Source organism: Globicephala melas, chromosome 4 (genome assembly GCF_963455315.2).
Source record: "Globicephala melas chromosome 4, mGloMel1.2, whole genome shotgun sequence".
NCBI classification, from domain to species: domain Eukaryota; kingdom Metazoa; phylum Chordata; class Mammalia; order Artiodactyla; family Delphinidae; genus Globicephala; species Globicephala melas.
The window spans coordinates 55,470,629-55,496,508 of NC_083317.1; the positions used below are offsets into that span (position 1 = coordinate 55,470,629).

The 25,880-nt window shown below is 35.4% G+C and overlaps 1 protein-coding gene across 1 annotated transcript in view; it reads left to right on the forward strand.

The window, feature by feature from the left end:
* TRAT1 (T cell receptor associated transmembrane adaptor 1) overlaps positions 1–19,014 on the forward strand; it is a 31,445-nt gene extending 12,431 nt beyond the window's left edge. The window contains exons 3-6 of the mRNA XM_060297503.1: positions 3,626–3,662; positions 9,859–9,920; positions 12,016–12,104; positions 17,959–19,014. Coding sequence (XP_060153486.1) covers positions 3,626–3,662; positions 9,859–9,920; positions 12,016–12,104; positions 17,959–18,213 — 443 coding nt within the window. The 3' untranslated portion in view covers positions 18,214–19,014. The remainder of the gene's footprint in view (positions 1–3,625; positions 3,663–9,858; positions 9,921–12,015; positions 12,105–17,958) is intronic.
* Positions 19,015–25,880: the final 6,866 nt, after the last annotated feature.

Here is a 25,880-nt window from a genome sequence, read left to right on the forward strand (position 1 = left end):
CCAAATAAATCTTTCATTTGTATGTGATTCTTTGTCCAAATCTGTTCTTTACTAGGATTATATTTATTTCTTTTCCTGATAGGAATGCATTCACTTTTTCTTCCTTTAAGTCCCCAAAATATTATCTAAGCTTTCCTCTCGGTTTTGAGAAGGATGAAGAACTGCATGGTTTGCTCATACATCAAAGTCCTATCAGTGTATCTCCTATTTGCTAGAAAATTATGCCACATATTTCACATTAAAAATGTATCACAAAATTTGTATTATGGAGTTCAAACCATGTGTTCTTGTTTCTTGTTGTTATGTATCGCACATGGAAGAGTGAACACTATAAAGGGGAAACATAAAAGAAAATGTTAGCTCACACCCTTTCAACCATGAACCTGACCACAGTGTTTATATCTGAATCACAAGAGAGGATTATGAAAACTCACCCAGCTTTTCTCACACAGAGTCTTGCAAACATAACTGCTTTATAATAAAATAAAAACTGTGTTTGATTTTATGAAATATAACTGAAATGTTTAAGTAGGTTTTAAATCATGCCAGTTACTTTTAAATAAACCTATAAGGCCTGAGGACAGAGCAAGCTCTTTTCGGGAGCCTGAGCTTGCAGACCTTTCTCCTTTGCCGTAACCTCTAAACCTTTGACTGCTATACCTCTATTGAAAGAGATCATATTCTATCACACTTCTTATGGTAAGTATTGTAAAACTAAAACCACGCAAGTACTGACTGTCCCACTCCAGATTATACATTTAAATTTTAAGAGTAGTGTGATGTGGTGACCTCAAACTTTTAAGGTTCCCTTTCAGGGGGCTTCTTCAATACAGTTGGTTTTGATGTGTAATATCCTTTACCCATTACTTCTTTTCTCCTTCTTCACATTGTTTTAGTTCCCTTTCATTCCACCTAAGCATCGCATTATTATATTGTAGCCTTTATATAGTTGTTTCTCTTTCCTTTTTCACACAAAGCTTTTTGGTCTAAATCTTTTAAGTATTTATTTATTTATTTGCTTTTCTCTGCTGCTAATACATCGAACTACATTTTCCTTTTCCTTCTATAGAACTATCCTTTTACATATTACAGCAGTGTATTTTCCAGGCACCATCATTCATACTCTAAGCACCTCCAAATGGAAAATCCACATTATCTTTAAGAACTATTGGTCTGTTTGGAGAAACATTTTTACTCCATATCTAGTTTTTTTTATTCTATTTAAGTACTGTCATTATTTTTTGTTTGTTTTTATCTTTTCTTTGAATTTACTACTCAATTGGTGAAAATCTTCTTGCAAAAGGTGAGGTTTGATTATTTCATTTCAAATCAAGCTTTACTTATAATTTTTTTATCTTTCAAATAGCATTTAAATTATATCAACTACTTTTCAGCTAATCCATTTAATGAAGAAACTTCGTAATTCAAATCAGCACAATTAAACGTGGCTTGCTGCAGGATATGGATTTAGAAATATAATATTGATAACCAACTTTGTCATTTTCTAAAATGTTTTTACATAAATTATTTCATTTATCTTCCACATCTACTCCATGATATAGGCATTATTAACACTATTTTATTGATAAACTAAGAATCAGTTTTGCAATGATTTTCATGTTCATTTGCAATGAAATGCATTGAAGAGCTGGTACCCAAATCCAGTGTCTTCTGATTCCTAACCCTGAATTTGTTCCATGATACCTCAGGCTACAGGTGGGCTAAATTCTTGTGTATGCACTTTAATTCCAGACAAATTTGAATAATAATTAATGACCTGAGTATAAACATGTACTTCATATAAAAAGAAATCAATACATACTTTATATTTGCCAGTTAACAATTTTCTAATCTATATTAACTAATTTTTATTCCTATGCTTATTGATATGTTTTACATTTCTCAAGCTTTCTGATTTTGCTGGGCTTCCATTAACTTGTGGCTACTGTGCAACAGTAGACTTCTCTAGGCTTCTCCCCACATCCATGTTGCATTCATACTCACAAAACTAGTCCGAAGGTAGTTGAAAACAGCTGCATCTTTTAGATGCAGTCCATGGTAAGACATTTACTGTGGGCTAGAAGAAACATATTTCTGACAGATCCCAAATGGGATTCATCACTTTCGGTCCCATAGCTGCTTCATGTTTGTGCTTTGCAAAAACTTCCCGCATTTGGTCCTTTACAGAATTCTTCCAAACACATTGACACATGACATATCCATTTCGTCCTCCAATGTGGTGATTTTAATAATTTGTTTGAAACATTATTTAATAATGTTTCTCTAAGAGTTAATGACCTCTCTGGAGAATCACAACTTTGTCACACATAAATCTAACTAAAAATAGTCTTTGTAGTTGTTTGGTGACTTGCTCAATTATTGGGAAACATTTTTGTTAGTTTCTTACCAACACACAGTGTTTTCCAAATGTTAAAACGGAAAGATCACCATTTGATTGCTATTGTCTCTGAGTCACTGTCAGAGACTTAGATAATACTGGGCTTTACTTTCATATGATAGCTTTTGCAAGATTTTGGTTTTTATTTAATGCCAGGTTTAATAAAATGCAATCAAAATATAATAAATATCATATTATATACAACTATTCAGTTCAAAGAAAATTTATTGAGAAACCAGTAATACACACTGCTTCATAATTTTGACCTTAATTATTAAAACTGAACTCTGAATTTCTCTTAACTTTCCCTATTGCCTCTCTAAAAATTTCTTGAAACTATTTTTTTCCAATTTTGAATACACATATTTGATTTGAAGTACAAATACTTCCTTTCATTTGCCTTTGAACCACCACCTCCAAGGTTCAACAGTGGATACTTTGAGATTTGACCCCTACTTTTTTCATGATTTTACAATCTTACATCAAATCTCCGGTCAGTCTGGTTTTTGCAGACCAGCATACTGTTTCCCTTAAAAGCCATTCTACTGTTTTGATTACTTTTAGAGACTGTGTTGCCAACCTTTTCTGGATTTCTTCTCCCCAGAACCCTTATCTCTCCTTACCTCTCTATTTTTACCATGTGGGTGAAATGTAATCATAACCAGAGGAACTTCCTGAACATTATTTTTATGATGTTGTTGTCACATAGCAAGAAATGATAATGGGCACTCCAAGATTAGATAAATAAGTAAATAAATAGAAGTGTCTTCTAGGGACTTTTTTTTTTTTTTTCTTGATAAGGAAGAAAAGCCTAACCAAACCAGCAAGGGCAAATAGGGAAATCTGTCAGAAGGAAGCAGAGGTGTTTTGTAGAACCTGAAGGCAGAGAGTACAGCCAGGCCCCACAACAGGCTGGAACCACAGAAAAGGCAGGGACAGGTTTCCAGTGTACTCCACTTGGTGTTTCCCTGCATGAAATGGCCACACAGCTGGGCTCTGCATTACTGCCAAGCTGCACCATGTTTTCATTCCAGATTACCAAGAGAGAACCTGATTGGCCCGAATCAGAGAATATCCTTATCCCTAGTTCAAACAGTGGTGGTCAAGTGGCTTGATTAAAGATGTTAACTGGCATTGAGGCTAAGCTCCCCTCAGAGCATGCTCTAGAAGGTTTAAGACATGTACGTCAAAATTTCTTTTAATTTGTCTATTTTGAATATCTTTCAGATAAAACATACACGTACTCCGATGACTACTTTCCCAGGTATGTAGAATATGAGTCATAGACTATGATTCCCAAGGAATAAGGAGAAATAACTAACGTTATATTGCTTATAGGTTTGGCTCAGGAATGTTTCACTTGGGTTAAAATAAAAAGTGAGTTTTAATTACTTTTATTTCCACCTGAAGAATAATAGTTATAATATTATTGTCTGCCCTAGTTACTTACTCATCCTGAGTCAGTGAGAGAGCTGGATGAAGGACAAAATGAAACTCTAACCTGTTATCTACAGAATCCTCATTAATTTTGGAAGAAGATATCCTAGATTAGGATTCAGTTCAGGTTGTAAAAATGTAGTCTAATTAAATATAGAATTGTGTGGCTCTTAAGAATTCAAGGTAGTAAGAAATCTGGCAATATTGATACAATTTAAGATATGCATGCACACCTACATAAACAAGGATGATTTGTGCTGCGCCATTTTTAAGGGTATTGCCAATAAATAACTCTAAAATAATATGCAGTTATAGATATAACATAACTTAATTGCTTATACTTATTAAGAACGTTGCAGACAAATCTGTGTAGTATAAAACTTTTTTTAAAGAAGGTTTATAATATAAAGCATAGTAAAGAAGTTTCATTTTCTTGGACAATATATTCTGACCCAAATGTATCATTAGATTGGAAATTTCTCTTTTAGGATTAAAAAAATCTAAATATAGAAAATTTCCTAGAGGATTCTTCAAGACCTTTTTGAAATGGTAAACTGAAAGGCTGAAAAGGTCTTTCAAAAACACAAAGCTTTCTCACTGTACAGGGTAAGACTGCAAGCTTTTTATTGGCCTCTAAAATGTCCTTTTTTAAAAAACAATTCTTCTCCGTGTGGAAATATCTCTGGAAGATTCAGATCTGGGCTACAGGCAGACCCACACAAAAAAGACAATCTATATTTTATGACTGTTTTTAACATTGGATTCTATAACATGAGATAATTTAAGTCATTAGTTCATTTCAAGAGTGATTTGCTGATTTGGTTACAACAAAAAATATGACAAAAAGAATCCTACATAACCATGTAGAAGTTAATCTGACGATTGATTTGATTCTTGTCATTTGAAAGGCAGTTAAGATGCAGTGTGATAGAAAGTCTTGTGATACTATCGTTCTACCAAAGACTGGGTTGGTGGTTTTTGGATTAGGATGGGAAGAATCAGAAAGAAAAATTGGTAAAACACTCATCTCAAAGCAAGCAGGCTCTTAGCTGCAGGGAAAATTCAGAAAGGAGGCTTGTTCTTTTATAACATTTGTTCCTCCAATAAATATTCATTCAACAAATAAGCATTTGTTTAGACAACAGAGCTACAAAGATGAAAAGATGCGATCCTTCCCTCAAGGATTTAATAATCTGTTATCTACTATAATAAATCTCCATTTAGGCAAAATTTGAATATACAATGCAGATTGTATCTATTATAAAGAGGCTGGCATATTAATTCACAAGCTTATGTATGTACTTCACAGATTGTCTATTTCTCTGATTATGTAGTTTGGGAGCCAAAGTCACCTTTATAGGAGAGCATGGAGGCTTCAGAAAAAAACGAATGAACTATCTCCAGACATTAAGAACTAAACATTAAAACAGCAGGTGGAAATAAGGGCTATCTTTCTTAGGTAGGGCTAGAATTGTGGATGCTTCCTCAGTCCTTAGATGGTTCAAAGCTGGGTAGAAGGGAGGCAAGCTTCCCTCACACTGGGTTCCCTGCTGCACTGCCCCCCTGATCCTACTCAGCATTGGTTTAGGCGGGAAGCTATGCTGGAGGGGAAAGAAATTTGCTTCTCTGGTCTTATCTTCCTGCTTCCCCAAATCCCTGCCTTCCTACATTAGTAAGTCAGGAACATGATCACTTTAAAGACAGCAAAGCGTCTATATCTAATAGAAAGTTAAATATACACTTCCTGGTATTTACCCCTGGGCCACTTTATTTGTCCTTTAAACGTAATTCTACACAATTCTTGTCTTTTGATCTGTGTTAAGAGGATAATGCAGTGAGAATATCATCGGTTTGAGGTACAAACAGTTCTGGATGTTAATCACTCTTGCAATTACCAGGTTTGTAATCTTGGGAAAATGAGCATTGCTGAAGTGGAATTTTATCATCTGAAAAGTATGGATTATAATATAATACTGTACTTACAAGGGTAGCTGACTGATTTAAAAAAAAAAAAAGGCTGAATGCTTTATTAGGTGAAAATTAAGGTCTAAGAAAATTCCCACCCGTTTGAATTATATTTACCCCTTAATTTAGGAAAGCAGTTCAGATTTACACTAAGCTTATTATAGCTCCTCAGTGTTCAGAGTCTCTCTCAAGGACTTAGGACAAATCCCCACCTGTTCCCAGGGTTGAGTATCCTGATGACAATAGAACTCCTGGGTAGCCTTCCCTGGTGCCTCAGACTTCCAGGTAGATATGCAGATGAGACCCTCACTGTGACCACTGCCACACTTGGAACCAAAGTATCTCCATGTTTTCAAGCCTTCTGTTTATTTGTTTTAATGTGCAAGTAACCATAATCCAAGCTCCAACCCTGTGCGAATGCAAGAAGTCCAGTCCCTAACCTAAGTATTTTGGGGAATCCTCCAGAATGTGCTTATAGGTTCCAAAAACCTTATTCTTGGTTGCCTCTTGGGCACCCCTAGCTCTGTGTCACTGCTCTAGTTTTCTTTCCCCATCTTGTTTAGAATTCTTCATGCTGGCAGATCTTTCCAGTCTCCTTTCCCCCAAACTTTGACAAAGACTCTTCTTTTCAAGGGCTCCAAAGCACTGGCAATATAAGCTCCTGTGTTTGACTGACTTTACAAAAAAGTAGACATCATTAGAAGGACATATGAACACTGATCAAGAGAATAAAAATTTAATGTTAGAGATCATTGCCTGAGAGTCCATTAACTTCCCCCCTCATAGGAAATACTACTGGTTCTTAGCTAATCCTAGCCATACTAACCCTAGTTATACAAAAATTGCTGGGGTTTACACTTTTCTCCTGGACCAAGGGTCTATCTTTGATATCCACTCACCCCAAATTCAAGAAACCTACACCCATGGCACAGTCCCTGCCAGAGAAAGTAAAAATTTAATGAGCATATACTCAGGAACACATTGTTGCAACAACTTTGCCTTTTCTCTCCTCCTTCATTATTGCTTTTCTTTCCTTTTTGTCTCATTCCCAGCAGTATATAAACAGACAGTACTGTCTGACATCTTTTTGAAAAAAAAGAAAAGAAAAGTTCCCTTGATATTAGATTGCCTATAGTTACCTCTCCATTGCTCTGCACCCTTCATAGCAAAACTTGGAAGTGCCATCTACATTCTGTCCATATTTGCTGACTTTTCTTCCTCTTCTCTTCTTTCTTGAACCTACTCTATTCAATCTTCTGTCTTCAATAATCCACTGACTCAGCTTTTGTCAAGATCACCAATGAAATCTACATGGCAAATCTTAGTCTCATTATACGTGGTCCATCTGTAGCATTTGACACATTGACACTCTACTTCTTGAGACACTTGCTTCTCCAGACTCTGGGCCACCCCCTTTTTGGTTTTCCTCCTCAATTAGTAGCAGTTTCTTCTCCTTTGCTGGTTCCTGAACCTTCGACAAGAGAGTGCCCAGGGCTCAGTCTAGTGAGCCTCTTCTCTATCTACACTTATTCCATTAGTAATTTCATCCTCTCTCATGGCTTTCAGTAACGTTTAAACACTGGTGAAGCCGAAACATATACCTGCCTATTCAAAGAAATGTCTACTAAGCAAATCAGGTTAACACTTAGCAAAAACAACTTCTGATAGACCCTAAGCTTACTCTTTTTTATCAATCTTACAACTTCCCAGCCCCTTAAAATAGTTTTATTTAGTTTTACAGAAATCTTTCATTTTTATTTGGATATTGGAACCCTACATTTATGTCATAGAATTTGGGAGCTGAAAAGAACAATAGGGATTAAATAATTTAATATCCTTGTTCATAAATAAGGAAACTGAAATTCAGAGAATTTATGTCCAAAATCACCCATGCAGAAGTAATGATTTTTTAAAAATTGAAATTACTTATTTAATCTACTTAGATAATAAAGTATTTGAGGCATTTTCTTTAAAGCACTTCACAATAAAATAATAATAAAATATAAATACAAACTTTAAAAATAGAGACTAGAGAAAATTTATATGAAAGTAGAAAATTTGAACCCTAGTAAAAGATGCAATTAATATTATTTTAAATCTTGGAATGTCAGTAAATGTGCTGATTAGTTAGAAGATCATTTCAGACATGTTGAGAACAGTGGAGAATCTGATCTGGACCAAAACTCAGAGGTGCGCTAGTCTCTGGGCATATTTATTAATATATTTTAAATAGTAATCAATCTTCAACATAAAACACTGCCAAACATTTGTGCTTGAAGTTTATTAGATATTTGCAATAGGCTGGAGCTATTTGGCATTGCCAAGTAAAGACATACATTTTAATTTGTTGGTTAGGCAACTGCTTCTTTATAATAGTTTATTTGCAATGATTAATCATTTGAGACCTGCCTGTAGACACAAGGCACTGCATTATAAATCACGTCTTATTTTCATTCATAGAGAATGAAATGATGTTCATTTTTTGGACATGATTTATCATTTGCAGGTTGTATCTGCTATCTGTGTGGGCTAGGAAAAACGGATGGATTGTCTTATTAAAAATTCTTCACCTTTTGCTATTATATTCTCTGTATAGCCAGAGAAAAACCATGAGCAGGGACTATTCCATATCCCAATATTAAGCTGTAGTGAATTACCAATGGAAAGAAAGGTTATGGATGAGTTTCTTTGTTATCAGATAAGCGAAATACATGCCAGGATCTGGATCTTCAAATCATTTCATACAGGTATCATTTGATCTGTTCTTTTTTTAACGATACCTACGTACTATTTACATATACTGTCTTCTTTCAGAAGCATGGGAGTAATATAGGTGTTCTGCCTTGAGATGAGAGTTCTTTTTCCTTTGATGCTATTCCCTCCAGCTCTCAGTGATATGTAATCTCAAAGTTAAAACATTTGCTGCTGTTTTATGAAATGCCACTCTCACTGCCTGAAATGTTCTTCTGTCCCCAACCTGCTATTGTGAAAGCTGGTCACCAGGGCCATTGTCACTGTTTGGTGACAATGGTAGGTTGCCTACTGTAATCCTAATTCAGATGAGGTTATAAGGAAAGTTAATCAAACATCAAGAGCAAATAGTATTCAGAGCTTTAGCACCAGACTTGCATTACAATTCTAGCACTGACAGTTACTATGTGTCTTTTGACAGTTTACCTCTCTAGCTTGCAAATTCCTTATGTGCACAATGGGGCTTTTAAAAAATGCATATCCTAGGGTTGTCCTGAGGGTTGAATGAGCATTGGCATAAAGAAAAGCTTTCACAATTGTTATTTATTGCTGATATTACACATAAGGTTAGGGAAAATACTTTAATCTATCTGAATCTCAGACTTACCTGTAAAGTGGAAAATAATAATATTTCTGCAGAATTTCCCTTGGTTTTTGATATAATGCATGTAAAACAGCACAGTATTTGGATGTAATAGGTGATCAATCATTTTATTGCATCTGCCAAGCTGAGTCTACGATATTTCTCTGGCCTCTTATTTTTTAATCATCACTGTCAATTAATATTTATTTAGTAAACAGTGTTAGGGGTATGTTCAGAGTGATATTCTTGGCAAATAAACAGGAAGTACAATGTATAGATTAGAGCACAGATAATCTAGGTTCTAATCCCAGCTCTGCCATTTACTAGTCTTGTGACCTTCAGCAAATTATATAACCAATCTGTGCCTCAGATTCCTTATCCCTAAAGTGGGAACGCTGTAGTGCCTATCTGGTCGAATTGTTGTGAGAATTAAATGAATGAATATATATAATGCACTTCAAGTAGTATCTGTCACACAACAAGTGCTAAATAAGTATTTGCTATTTTTGTTCCCCCAAAGAGGGTCCAAAACACATCTTTTCAAATTCATACACACATACACATACACACTTGCATTTACTGACTTACTTGCCTATCTACCTTGGCTGGTCAAGGCTGAATAAGAGCATGCAATAATTTACCCAATATTGAATTTAGCTGAGAGATTAGTTTTGAACTATGTGTAAAGTAGATTCTAACAAGGCAAATTATTTTCTTATTATAGGGAAAATGAGTATGACCTTGAAGACACACCAATTTATGGTAACTTAGATAATGTGGTCCCAGGTAAGTTTTATTTTTCCAGAAATTAAATTTATTTATAAATCAATTACCTCACTTAATTCCACAAAGAATTTGAGGTAGCTTATTTTTTGTCACAGTCACGTTTAAATGTTCCAATGGTAACCATAAATTCAGTATTTTTAGCATATCATTTAGCATATATTTCCAAAGCTGCATTTCATAAATCATATTGCAACATTCAGTGTAAATCAACATCCTGTTTTTCTATATTCTCTTTATTTTACTCTAGTAGTAATGAGAATACCGGAAGACTCTATTACCATGAATTTTGACACACACAGAATTCTATGAAATAAAGTTATTTCTAGAACAGTAAATGACCCAGGAAAACAGTGCTTTACGCTCTGTGTATAAAAGCAAATCTACAGTGAATAATTTGGAACAAAGAACACATTCTCTGGTTTCTCTTGTTTTAACTGCTTCTTTTAAAGTAGAGAACCTAGGTTTACACTGATGACAAGCAGGGAAAGAGAAGCGCCAAACCATCACTGAGTGGGTTATACATTTTTTTGTTCTTTTGTAACAAGTACTCTTCAGTTCCCAGCATCCCTTATTACTTGAAATATCCCAACCACCCCAAAAATAAAATGCCCCTAAATGCCTCAGAACAAACAGCTGTGATCTAATTCCAGCGCTCTGATGAGAGAAGCTGTTGAGAGTAACGCTAGCATTTAACGCTATCCTTGCCCTGTAAGAAGTTCACTTAATTCATGATAGGAGACTTGGGGGTTAATTCCTGTTGATCTCTGAGTCTCAAACACAGAGATTTCCAGTAATGGGCTAAATTTATCTGAATCTCTACATATCAAAACAGGAATCTCCTAATGTTACACACACGAGAATTTTATAGGAGTCAAGAATTTATTTAATTTTTGTCTTTCCCCCCATTGTAAAGTGTCCTCTAAGCTCTGCACTCTGAGGAATCAGAAACTATTTTGCAGGAATAGACTATTAAAAATAATTTTCCTTCCCATTTCCCCTTGCAGAATTTTGGTGCCCACCTGTAATACCTGAGGACTTAATTTCTTATGTATTCTGGTGGCTCAAAGCCCACCATATCTGCAGTCTCCATGTCTAATGAGCACAGGTGTCACTCCTACAGGTTCTGATTTAGTAGTTCCATGATAAAGCTCAGGAACCTGCTATTTAACAAGCCTTCCAGGTGATTCTAATGCATGATTTCCATGACCCATGCTTTGAGAAACATCACCCTATGGGCCAGTTCTCTGCATTGCTTTTCAGAAAGGGTTGAATGATTTTGAAGTACCTTGTATTATAGTAAACATATATTTTTATCTATGGGGTCAAACTGGTGCAATCCACATCTCTGCCAGGTTACTTGCCATCCTACAAGTCATTAACTCTCCTTCTTCTCCCTTTTAAATAGGAGTATCTGGGGAAAGAAAGGTACGGATGATTCAGTAAGCATCCCCACAGGATGAAATAAGTGCAGGTCTGCTGGCTGGTGGACATGGTACAAAAACCCCCAAGTACTTAGTACCAGCATTATACACCCCAGGCCCTCAAAACAGCCTGGCTGAACTGTCCTGTCACTGATTTATGGGACGACAAACATAATCTAAACCCTCTTTTTCAAAAATGGTATGTAAGGTTAAGAAGGCCTCTTAGTAAAATGTCTTTACTTATGGAAAAAATTACCAAATCGTAATCATCAATATACGTGCTCTGTGCTTTATGCCGTCTGCACCATTTGTAATCACGTTTAAAGAGAACACAGACAATCCTTTAACTTGTGGGATCTCAATAACATCTAAATGGCAGTTTAAGTTGAGATTGTCATGTCCTACAATGGTATAAAAAAATTAATATGATCTAGTCCTTATCCCAAGTGACCTTCTTTTGTCTAACTGTTAATGCTGCAGGGCAACAGACTTCTCCACAGTCTGATCTGCAGAGCAGTTTGTGCTTCCTTACCTCTTGGTTTCTTCACAAAAAAGCCTAGTCAAATGATCCCTGAAGGTTTCACATTTATAGCTAAATGTTGTTTGGGCCATGTATTTTTATTCATGCCAGCATTTTTTATTTTTCCATTGTAAATCTCTTTTCCACTCCCAAGAACCAGTGGATGAAAACTACTATGAACAAATGAAAGCCCGGCCAGAGAGATCTGTGAACAAACTGCAAGAAGACGCCCCACCTTCACAGGTAAGTCTTGTTTTCCGTATCAAGGGCCAAGTTCAGCCTAGGTCATAGCACAGCTGCACGTTTCAAGAGCATAAAAGCAGCACATTCTGATAAACATCAGAAGCAGCCTGTTAGAAATTTTGCATTCTGAATCGGTGTCAAATCTGGAGCCTGAGCTCTAATGAAAAGCTCAAAGGCAAATAAATAGTACTCAGAGCTACACTTAAAGAGTCAAAATTACGTACAACTACAAAGGCAGTAGATTTCAAGGGAAAAGTGGATTCTCTTCCTAAAGTATTAGTTAAGCTTTTCCTTTCAGAGCGAAAAAAAATTACATGTATCATAGAAATAAATATAAAAGGTGACACAGGCAGAATTCTCAGAAGACCTAGATGTCGGGAATCTATGGCAGATGGGGAGAAAGAGACCTTTAGTGAAAAGATAAATTAACCAACTATAAAAGACCATACTTCTGTTTTATTTTTAAAAAAATGAGTGTAAATTTAATACAAGTCCTATAGCTATGGTCTTATGACAGGAGATTTACACGTGGCTTGTGTGGAGATAGGCAGGACTAAAGCCTAAGTAGAAACAGAAAAACCCAGGAAGAAATGGGTAGTTTATCTTTTTACTACCACAATCAGTTCAGCATCCTCAGACATAGCACTGCCATTCACGATGCTTAGCATACGTGAGGCTGAAATGTTATAAATATCAGTTTTGATGGTTCTTTCTTCTCCCGATCTCGTCCCTTTTATTATGTGCTCTTGTGCTATTCCCTAGAAACAGTCATAGGGCCAGCATTTCCTGTGCAGTTTTTACATGTCAGGCTTGTATTATGTGCTTTACAGGCATATCTTTTTAGATTCCTGTAGGGAGACAGCACGGGTATTCCCATTTGACAGAGGCTTGCAAAAGATGAAAAACTTAACCTAGAGACTCAGAAACTAAGTGGGGAGACAGAATCCAAACTTAGTCCTGCCTAATAGAAAACACTCTCCTCCCAAAGATGGGTCAGAACGTGGAAACCTCCCATTAAGATAGAATTTCTCTTTTTCTTTGTATGAATCTCCTAAAAAATCAAATTCTTGAAATTTTTATTAAGAAACCAAGATGCGGTGAGGTTTAAGCAAAATGTAAGGTCGTCCTCTCATGGGCAAATCTGTCATGTGATGTTCAATTAATTGTAAATGTATTTTTTAGATAAAATATATGAAAAACTGCATGTTATAATATGATCTGCAAAATTCATGGTAATATTCATGATAATAAAGAGAAAACCTGTCAAGAAGGTTAAAATGTAACTACACCACCTGAAATGCAGAGATTCACAGGACCTTAGTTATGAAAGAACTGAGAATTCTGAGTAGAAGTTGCTGTTTAAAACATGTAAATTAAACAGGCCAGCTTTATTTGGGCTGCGTCTGGTTTTTACTCAACTGGAAATTGTGCAAAGCCTTAAAATATCTTTCAAAGTCTGCTACTTTATAAATTATATATTTAAAGACACTTCTAAGTAGATTAGTCTTCATTCTATTTCACCCTTCTGACAAATTTAATTTCAAAAATTATTTCTTTTCTTTCTTTTTTTTTTTTGCGGTATGCGGGCCTCTCACTGTTGTGGCCTCTCCTGTTGTGGAGCACAGGCTCCGGACACGCAGGTTCAGAGGCCATGGCTCACGGGCCCAGCCGCTCTGCGGCACGTGGGATCTTCCCACCGGGGCACGAACCTCTGTCCCCTGCATTGGCAGGCGGACTCCGAACCACTGCGCCACCAGGGAAGCCCAATTTCAAAAATTAGAAGTAATCTCTTTGGTTTTTTAAATTAATTTTTATTGGAGTATAGTTGATTTACAATGTTGTGTTAGTTTCAGGTGTTCAGCAAAGTAAATCAGTTATACATATACATATATCCACTCTTTTTCAGATTCTATTCCCAGATAGGTCATTACAGAGTATTGTGTAGAGTTCCCTGTGCTATACAGTAGGTTCTTATTAGTTATCTATTTTACATATAGTAGTGTGTATATGTCAATCCCAATCTCCCAGTTTATCCCACCCAGAAGTCATCTCTTCATATTTGATCAATTCCATTTTATTAGAATGACCATTATCATCAAAAACACTACCCAGGGCTTCCCTGGTGGCGCAGTGGTTGAGAGTCCGCCTGCCGATGCAGGCGACACAGGTTCGTGTCCCGGTCCGGGAAGATCCCACATGCCGTGGAGTGGCTGGGCCCGTGAGCCATGGCCACTGAGCCTGCGCGTCCAGAGCCTGTGCTCCACAACGGGAGAGGCCACAACACTGAGAGGCCCGCATACCACAAAAAAAAACAAAACAAAAACAAACGCAAAAAACACTACCCAGTTAGCTACTATGATACATAGTTACTTTGGTCAATTACAAAAGCATAACGAATCTATAATATAATGCAATAAAGCCTGATGGATAAAGTGTTTGTTGGAAAAGGGAATAAGCTTCTTGTCCTTTGAAAATGATGTGTACAGTTCAGAAGTTGTAATTTCAGTATCTAAGTCTACTATTAACTAGGAAGAGATGATCAGGAAACCTAACGATAAAATGAGTTCATGAGAGTTCCCATGTCTTAAAAAAATTTGAAGGATGCAGGTGTGAACTTGTTTCTCTTCTCTTATCCTCCTGTTAAAACCTCTCACCTATCCCTCCTTTCCCTCCTACGTCAGAAGCAACCTCTCCTCTTTCCAAAGCCAATACTCCTACTTGTACTCTTGAGTATTTCTCCTATTTCCTTCAAGATCTTGCACATTCAATTATTTAATTTGTCTCCATTTCTTTCTTTAAATGAATTACTATTGACCTACCAAAATACACAAATCCCTGCAATATTTAAAAACAAATAAAACAACAAAGCTCTACTTCAACCTGTTTTTCTCTCTAATTCCTAAACTGGTTTTTACTTTCTTCCATGGTTTCCACTTCTCTTCATAGATACAAATTCTTTTTTCCCTGTCTATATTTTCCATGCATCTATTCAAGTAAAACAACACTCTGGAAGTCACAAATGACTATTACACGTACACATTGTGGTCCCTTCTCAGGACTCTTGTTCTTTGAACTTGCAGGACTTGATAAAGCAGACCAGTTGTTGACCAGACATACATTACTTGCTTTCAGTTATAAGTGCAAAAACCCAATTCAAACCACTTTAGCATAAAAGGGAAATCACTGGCTCATGTAACTGGGAGATGAAAGGGTGTCTTTTGTTTTTGAAATGACTGAATATGAGAGCTCTCTCCATTTCTTCACCCTGCTTCTCTGTTACTGACTTCATTCTCTTCTATTACCAACAGACTCTTCCATTGAGGCTGGGAAAGCCACTGGAGACTCAGATTTTCTTCCTCCCAAATCCAGAAAAAGATATCTTTTCTATTTCTACATCTGTACCTCAATCCCAAAGATGCCATGTAATTGGCTCTACTGAAGTCACATGTCCACCCTTGGGTCAACTTCTGTTGGCAGGAGGATGGGTAGTGTAATTGGTTCCAGCCTGGGTTGCATGCTTAATCCTGTGCTAAGCTTGGAGTACAGTATTGTGATTGATAGGCTCTCCAGGACCAGATAGAAGAGGGAAATTTCCTAAAGGAAAATGGAGAATTTATCAAAGAAAGAGAATAGAACAAAGTGCTGGACAGTCAAAAAAGATATCCACCCCTTTGTATTACCGAGTGCCTTTTGGTTATTTTTCTAACTTCACTGACATCTTCTCTATCTATCTAGTCAAAGGCAAAGCAGGTCTGAAAAGCATGAGGTGTATTCAGGAAGCAGTGAAATGTCCAGTTTGCTTGAAATAGAGAGTTTATGTAGGCGAGTACTGGGAATCAAAATAGAAAGTGTGGAAGTATAAGCATAGAAAACCTTGAATGCCATGCTATAAAATTCAGATTCTAGGCTAAAATTTTTGAGACAGAATGGTAAAATATTGAAGTTATGCCTTAGGAAGATAACTTGAAGACAGTATATGGGCTAACTGGCAGAGTGTAGAGACTCAAGCAAAGATACAAGTTACCTATCTTCTATACAATTTTCCAGAAATGATTATTTTACAAATAAAAAGTCAGACAAACATACAAGAGAGGTTGTAAATAGAGCCATCCCCCTGCCTGGTAGAGAAGATTTAAGACATTTAACTTTTAGCATGAAAACAAGCGCCTACAGGGAGAAGCTTATCCATGCATAGGGGTTTTGTTAATCCAAATGTTGCTTCTTTACCCTAGACTCCACAAATTGATATACCTTTGGTTTACTCTGAATCCTTAATACAGAATATTTTGGTTTATTCAATAGCTGTCCTAAAGTTTTAGCCTACAACTCTGATAATTTAGCCTACAGCTCTGATAACCTTGAAAAACCAGGTTTGAATCGCGCAGGGCTGCTTAAACGCTGATTGTTTTCACCAGATGCATACTACAGTGCTACACGGTGAGGGGTTAGTTGAATTTGTGGATGCGGAACTACGGAAATGGAGGGGCTGACTGTAAAATTATATGTGAATTTTTACCTGCTCAAGGGGTTGGCATCCCTAACCCCCATGTTGTTCAAGGGTCAACTGTATATTATCTCTATTTGCTAATAATGTTGTAAGACAGGTACTCTCATTTTATAGCAAGAGGCTCAAAATAGTTAAAACAAACAAACAAATAAAAACTGCCCAAGGTCCCATGCCCAGTATATTACAGAGCTGGAATTCAATCCTAAACTTTCAAACACCAAATTCAAGGTCTTGTCTTCAGGCCTATTGCTTTCCCCAAGCTTCTCTAGTCTCCTGCCCTTCTTATTCTAGTACTGACGCAGCTCTAGGCCAGAGAGGACTACCAGGCTTTCTTGGATGCAAATGAGTGTCTCCAAGACCAACCTAAAGGAGCTCAAACAGGATCTGGGGACAGGTAGGCAAGAAGGAAGTAAAGAAAAGGAAAAAAAGGAAAAAATGGGAAATGCAAATCTTGCCAAATGCCAGTCATATAAATGGACAGTTAACCTTATACTTTTTTTTTTATAATGTAGCAAACACATATAGTTCTTTTTTTTTTTACCCGATTTTAATATTTATTTATTGCTGTGTTGGGTCTTTGTTGCTGTACGTGGGCTTTCTCCACTTATGGCGAGTGGGGGCTACTCTTTGTTGCAGTGCACGGGCTTCTCATTGCAGTGGCTTCCCTTATTGCGGAGCACAGGCTCTAGGCATGGGGGCTTCAGTAGTTGTGGCACATGGGCTCAGTAGCTGTGGCATGCGGACTCTAGAGCACAGGCTCAGTAGTTGTGGCACACGGGCTTAGTTACTCTGCGGCATGTGGGATCTTTCTGGACCAGGGATCGAACCCGTGTCCCCTGCATTGGCAGGAGGATTCTTAACCACTGTGTCACCAGGGAAGTCCCTAACGTTATACGTCTGAGTCTCAAAAATGTAGAAAAATTTGGGAGTTTTGCGGGTACCATCAAATGACCAGGTATTAAACATATGTAAAGCAGATTTTTGATTGGTTAAATTCCTTCCTGTCATGCTTTGTTCCCAGTTTAACAAATCAGTATTGTTACTTGATAGGCAGAACATAGGGCAGGCACTCCCTGAGGTGAAGGCAGGGGGAGAGGCAGGTAAAAATCCATCTAAAAGGTTCATGTATATTTTGAGTATAAAAAGAAATAAAACTATACACACAAAAAGTTCACTTAAGCATTTTCCTCCCCACAGTCTTATCATCCTAATTGACAAATTTGGCAAATAAGGTAGCTGAAGCCCAGAAAACAAGCTGTGTGTTTTTTATAGGCCTTAGAAATACCCAGAGGTTATCAAAGTTAAAGAATGGCTAACAATGAAGAATTAATATACCTTTCTTTCTAGGAAACTGAAGTAAAGATGTTCTATGCCTCACTAGATCACAGCTGTGAGGGGAAGCGCAGAAAGCACAAGAAACAGAAAACTTATTTGTCAGACAAGGATGAAGATGGGCAGGTACATGCAATGGATATCAACCTTTCTAAGGCCACTTTGGTGGACAGTTTCCCACCAGAAAGCCAGGCAATAGAGGAAAACATTCATGATGATCCCATCAGGCTGTTTGGATTGATCCGTGCACAGAAAGAAACTGTAAACTAGCTGGACTATGGATCTAGCTCAGTGACCCAGCTCTTACTGGAAGTTGTTGTTAAAGAAATGAAGACCCCATATGACACAACATGATTTGTCAGGGTGATGAGCTGATTGTCTGTTGGTGCGATGGTGGCTTACCTTTTATACAGAGCTTATGTTATACACAGCAAATGGAATACCATACAAATTAGTTATTTAAATTAGTTATTTGAATTCACTTAAAAAATACTGATGTAGTCAAATGTAAACGAAATCAAGTTTGCAAATTGATCCTGATAACAAAATCATAACTTCAAAACAATTATTAATACTCAGCGAAATAAACCAAAAAAAAAGGTTTTAAGCATAAATATGTTCTGGATCATGTTGAAAGAGAAATAAAAGTCAATGTTTTTTTTTTAAACAGTTCTCGTTTCTCATCAATGTGAAACATCCCATAGTTGGAAGAAATTTCTGACTGAAAGGCATGGGAGACATTAAAACTTATTTCTAAGAGAAGAGGGATAATCTTAAGAAATACTTTTCAAAAATGGAAATATCTTTATTACTTCTAAAAATTATTATAAAATTAATGCATATTCCTTGTAACAATAAACAGTATCAAAAAGAATTTAGATATTCTACTAGCCAGAGATAATTACTGTGATCAACTTTCTATATATTCTAGATGTTTGTCTGGGCATGACCATATATATACCCACATATATGACCATTAGTTGTTTTTTTAACCAAAAAAGAAAAAAGGGGAATGATTATTTTATACATATTATTTAAACTTTTTTCACTTAACAATAATATATTATAGATTTATTTCCACTGTCATTTTTAACTGTAACTAACTACAGTTATAATTTTAATGCCTGCATAGCATTTCATTGATTATACCAAAACTCATTTAAATAATTTTGAAGTACATTTAGCTCATTTCCAATCTCTGGTTTTTTGCTTTTACAAATAACATTGTAATGAGAATGCATCTCAGCGCATAGTTGGTACTTGTCTGACTTCTCCTTGAGGCTAAATGTCTAGGGAAAGATTTGCTGCTTTAGAAGGTGTGCATTCTGTAAGTCTCTACAGAATATATTTCTGAAAGACCAAGAGTTCGGTCAAAGTGTGTGTCCTATTTAAACTCATAAGTGCTCTTAAATTGCCCTCCAAAAAAAATTAAAAAAAAAAAACTTTCTATCTCCCTCCATTTGGAGTAGGCGTTTAATTCGGTCTCAAATCATCACTGACCAAGAAAATTGTACATGATGGCTATCAGTCCTGCCCTCTGACCAGAGCTTAGTCACGCTTTCTTCAATTGTTTGTGGAACTCCTAAGGCAGTTTATGTACTAAGTTATACAATGATGAGGGAAACTGAGACTCTGCACCCGTTGAACTACAGGCTAGGAGAAAAGATGAGTAACAGGTTAACAAAGAAAAGTGTAGCTACTAGTAAGAAAAATACTATTAAGAAAACAGAAGAAAGAGATAATGGAGAGAGGGCATCTCTGAAGAAGAAATTTTAATTCTGAGAACTGAACAATGAGAAGAAGCCACCCAAGTAAAGAGAAGAAGGAAGAGCACATTTTGTGGAAGAATTCTATCCATATTTGGAAGTGCCTACTTCTGTCAATAATTATTTTCCATTATGAATCTGTAGAAAATTAAATGCTGATGACAAAGTAAAATATTTTAAGTTGTCCACAATGCCATAGGAAAGACAAAAATACTAATATTTAAGCGCAGAAGGAATCAGGTTTCTGATTCCAGAGAAAAGCCAAGAAAAACCCACAACAAATAAAGTTAATAATTACATATTGACTTTAAGTTTTTATGTTTAATTTAAAATAAAATCTCTGCTATCATATATGTTTATGTTGTTGCATTTCTATATATACCATGGTTCAGTAAAAATAAAGTTAGATTGTATTTTTGGCAGTTGTTTTTTCCTGTAATTATTCCACATCATTCACTTACATTATTTACCTGGCACCTGGAAATATTTGAATTTTTTGCCTCTGGTTTATATCATTTGAATTCCAAAATATTTTAAAGTTTTTTGTACCAGATATATCTGATGCCCATTAGTCAGGAAGGTTTTTAGCTACAAATTTAAATTCTTTAATAGATATAAGGCTTTTCAAGTTACCTATTTCTTGTTGAGTGAACTTTGTAAATTTGTGTCTTTTGAGGAATTTGTCCCTCTCATCTAAGTTGTTAAATTTATTGGCATAAAGTTGTTCAAAATATTCTCATATTATTCTTTTAATATCTGTAGAATTGGTAGTGATTTCATTTCTCTCTGATACTGATAATTTTCTTCTTTTTTCCCCATCTAGAGATTTATCAATTTTATTGATTTCCTGAAGAACAAGTTATTGTTCACATAATTTTTCTATTGTTTTTACATTTTCTGTTTCATTGATTTACCCTCTGATCTATATTATATCCTTTCTTCTGCCTATTTTGTGTTTCATTTGTTCTTTTTTTAGCATTTTAAGGTGGAAACTGAGGTCATTAATATAAAACTTTTCTTGTCTAAAATAGGGATTTAGTCTCATAAATTTCCCTTTTTAAAAATATTGTTTTGCTTTAGCTGCATCCCATAAATTTTGATATGTGCTTTCATATTCATTCATTTCAAGCACTTTCAATTTCCCTTTTGATTTCTTCTTTGACCCATGGGTTATTTATAAATGTATAGTTTCCAAATATTTGAGGATTTTCCAGATCTCTTTCTGTTGTTGACTTCTAATTTAATTCTATTGTGGTCATAGAACATATGACTTGAATCTTTTTATATTTATTGAGCCTTTCTTTATTGTCAGAATATAGTCTATCTTGATGGACGATGGTGTACACTTGAAAAAAAAGATGTATATTCTATTGTTGTTGGTAGAGTGTTCTATAAATGTCAATTAGGCCAATTTGGTTGATAGAGCTTTTCAAGTCTTCTATATCCTCACTGATTTTGCCTACTTGTTCTATCAATTATTGAGAGGGGAATGTTGAAATCTCTGACTATAACTGTACATTTGCCTATTTCTCCATACTATTCTGTCAGTTGTTGCTTCATGTTTTTTGAAGCTCTATTATTAGGGGCACACATGTTCAAATGCACTATTTTTTTGATGAATTTAATCTTTAACACTATGAAATGACCCTCTTTATCCTTGGTAGTATTGTTTTCTCTGAAATCTACTTTGTCTAATATTAATATTGTTATTCTAGCTTTTGATTAATGTTAGCATGAAATATCTTTTTATATCCTTTTTCAACCTAGTTACATTTTTATAGTTAAAATGCATTTTTTGTAGGCAACATATAGTTTTACTTTTTTAAAAAATCCAGTCTGAAAATCTCTCATTTAATTGGGGTGTTTAACCTATTTTCATTTAATGCAATTATTGATATGGTTGGGTTAAAAGCAACACTCTTGATATCTGTTTTTTATTTGTCCCATCTGTTCTTTATTTTTTCCTCTTTTTATGACTTCTCCTAGATTACATAAGTATTTTTTTTATGATTCCATTTTATCTTCATTGTTGGATAATTAGTTACAAATCTATGTTGTGTTATTTTAGTAATGTCTTAGAGTTATTAATAAACATCTCTAACTCATTACAGTCTACATTCAAATGATAGAATACCTCTTTAAATCTTAAAACAGTGAACTTTTACTTCCCTCCTCTGACCTTTGTGCTCCGGGTTTTATACATTTTATGCATTGTTATTACTTTTTACTTTAAAAGGCCAATTATCTTTTTTTTTTTTTTTACGCGGTACGCGGGCCTCTCACTGTTGTGGCCTCTCCCGTTGCGAAGCACAGGCTCCGGACGCGCAGGCTCAGCGGCCATGGCTCACGGGCCCAGCTGCTCCGCGGCATGTGGGATCTTCCCGGACCCGGGCACGAATCCGTGTCCCCTGCATCGGCAGGCGGACTCTCAACCACTGCGCCACCAGGGAAGCCCCAATTATCTTTTTAAAAGGCTTAAATAATAAAAAAAAAAAGTCTTCATGTTTAGCCCTGTAGTTAACATTTCTAAAACCCCTCAATGCTTTGTATAGATCCAGACTTCCATCTAGTATCAGTATTCTTCAGCTTAAAGGACTTCCTTTAACATTTATTTTTCAAGCCTGCTGGTGATGAATTCCCTCAGCATTTATGTATCTGAGAAAGTCTTTATCTGCCTTCATTTTTGAAAGATATTTTCATTGGGTAAAAAATTTCAAGGTTGAGTTGACTATGTTTCTTTCAGCGATTTAAAGATACTGTTCTATGGATTTCTTAGTTGCATTGTTTCTGAAGAAAAATCTGGTGTCATACTTGTCTTTGTCCCTCTGTGTTCTTATTCTTCTCTGATTGATTGTTTTAAGATTTTTTTTATCACTGGTTTTAAACAATATGCAATATTTTTTTAAATATATTTTTTATCCCATTCCCCATTTCCAGGTTCTTCAACTACTTGCAAATTATCCCACATTTTACTTATGTTTATTTCAGTCTTTTTTTTTTTCTGTGTTTTATTTTGGATAATTTCTCTTGCTGTGTCTTCAAGGTCACTAATTCTAAAATGTCTGTCAATAATCCCTGAGAGATATTTTTAATCTCAGACAATTTAGTTTTTATCTCTATAAATTCAGTTTGGGTATTTTCTTCTTGCATCTTTCATGTCTCTATCAAACATGTTTAATCTTCTAACTTCTTGTACATATTGAATACAGTTATAACAACTGTTTTAATGTTTTTATCTAATTCTATCATCTGTCATTCAGAGTTTCAACTGATTGATTTTTCTCATTCTGGGTTGTATTTTCCTACTTTCAAAAATTCTTGGTAATTTTTCATTAGGCAGAAAATACTGTGAATTTTACTTTGTTTGCTGATAGATATTTTTGTAATCCTATGATATTCTTGAGTTTTGTTCTGGGAATGGTCAAGTTACTTGGACACAAATTGATCCTTTAGAGTCTTGCTTTTTAAACTTTGTTAAGCAGGACCAGAGTAGGGTCTTGCCTCAGTAATAGGCTGAATTTAACTTAGGTAAAAAGCTATTCTGACCCTCTGAATTATGAGGTTTTTCACCCCAGCTGTTGAAAACAAGTACTATTCCCAGCCTTTTGTGAGCCATAGGCACTGTTTTCTCTACTCTTTTTTCTAGGTCTTTCCCCAAGCTTTGCTAGTTTTCTTACATGCATGCACTGATCAGTATTCAGCTGAATCCTCAGTGCGGACTCTTTACACAGCTCCAGAGTTCTTTCTATATGCAGCTTTTTCCTATTCAGTACTCTGCCTTCTTGGTTTCTCTTGACCTGCAGCTTCATCTCCTCAGTTCAGATCAGTGGTCAATACTTACACTCCCTCTACCTGCTCTAGGGCCTGAAAACTTTCTCCAGGCAATAAGATAGGGCAATAGTAGGGTTCACCTCATTTATTTCCCATCTTTCAGGGATCATTTTTCTTCATTGCCTGATGTTCAAAGTCTTGAGTATCATTGTCTTATATACGTTGTCTGGATTTTAGTTGTTTAAAGTGGGAGGGAATATATTCAAGTGAGAGGATAAATCCAAGATGTTATTCTATCTTGATGAGAAGCAGAACCCCAAGCACCTCATTTCACTTTAGTGTAATTTTACAATATATTTTTAGTGTAATTTTGTGTAATTCTATAACCTAATCAGGACTCTTTGAAATGTTAATTAATAAGCTATGAATTACTGATCATCATGCAATCATTAAAAATATATATATACTTCACCTATGACAGCTCTCAGAGATTATGTCCCAGGATGAGTATCATTATAAACTTTCACATTTCAACTGAAAAAGAAAATGTACAGAAGAAAATATAGAGAACATTTTTGACTAGAAAAACAGATGAATTCCAAAGTCTTAAGATATTCACTGAAAATATCTTAAGGTCCCAAAAAGTTCAACTTAAATCTCAAGAATAGGAACAATAACTCATTTTCCTTTGGTATTAAAGGACTTATTTCTAGAAGAGTAAAGGCAGGATGATTAGTTTTGAAATATGCTTAAATCTCTCTGAGGTTTTGCCTTCACTTGATAAACAGAATTGATAATTTATATTAAGACTCTAAACAAAATTTAGAGAAGATAACAAGAAAGAATACAAATTTGACAGATGCTCTAGTAATGATGCTTGCTGTTCCTTTAACCTCTTCTGAAGAAGCTGCCTTACCTACTCACAGCTTCTACCACCTAAGACATCATGGCAACACAGTGCATCCTCTAAACCAATCTATAGATTGGACAGTTATCAGTGGGGGCTGAGCCAAAAGGATGCTATTAAACAGAACTGGGGCCTTGGGAAACAAGGCACAATTGCAAGGGGACAGAAACTAAGAGTAAACACAAGGAGATAGTTGGTAGAGAATGGAATTCAAGACTCTATAAGTGGTCAGATTAATTAGAAAATCAGTATAACAACTATTATTTATTAAGAACTTACTAAGTGCAAGATACTGGTCTAAGTGCTTACCTGCATACATAATTTAATTATGTAACACCCTAAAAGATGGATGCTATTATAATCATAATCTTACAGATGAGAAAACCAAGACTGATAAAGATTAACTTGCCCAATACTGCACAAATAAGTTATAGATTCAGGATTTGAACAAGCAGTCCAAGTCCAGAGCTGGATCTGTTAAGAAGCTGATACCTTCAGTTGGTTAAAAGCACCTTGGGCCCTAGTTCTGGATTGTCCTTACACCCTACCTATTTAATCATAATGATCTCTCTCTATTTCTAGTATTTAAAATCAAAAGAAGCTAACTAAAACAAATTGAAAAAATAGTATTTCTTAAAAATGTTGAAAAATAATTAAATTTATGGTAGTTTTCACAATACTAAGAACCTCTCTAGTTTAGGACGAATCTAAATATAAGTCCACTTAACTGACAGTCTGTAGCTTTCAATAAACACCAAGACTTCTACCACAAAATGTTCATATTAAAGTGTTTTTTTACAAGCTAGTATTTTATTAATGCCACTTGCCTTTAAATACCTAGGCACTTCTTTATCAGTCTTGTATCCCAATTTTAGGGGAAAGAAATAGATGTCATTGCTTCGGTGACTTCGGATGCTAAGTCAAGTTCACTCCCATAAAAGACAAAATCCAAAACAAACTTGCAAAAAAAATCCCAATGTTAAAGCTAAAACCTTGTTTTGTGCTCAATTTTGTCTAATTTTGAACACAGAGTTGAACGTTATCTCATTTAGAATCAGAGAACATTTTATTTTAATCAAAATGGAAAGAATAGAATAAGAGTTTCAATGAGTACTGTCTTCGGCTGCCTTTGATATAATAAAGAACTCTCTTAACAAATCAGTACCCGTCACCAACCTTGAGAGTTAGTAGATATTTGGTTTGGTTTTATTTTCATCTAACTTGATTGAGACAGTAGTTTGTAGATTAATTTTAAAAACTGGTCCAATGTTGAGGAATAAAAAGGTACCATTAGCATTTTAACTTAAAATGTATAAATACTTCTTATTAAACTTTTGATGTAGGGCAAGACCCTTTCTTAAGAAAGCCTATGATAGGGGTTCCATGCCATCTTGTATAATTCTCACTGCCCATAAAACACTGTCTATAGTCCCAGTTTTAGTTTCTTTAAAGTGAACTTAGAACTTAAAAACATTTGTGATGAAATGTAAGTG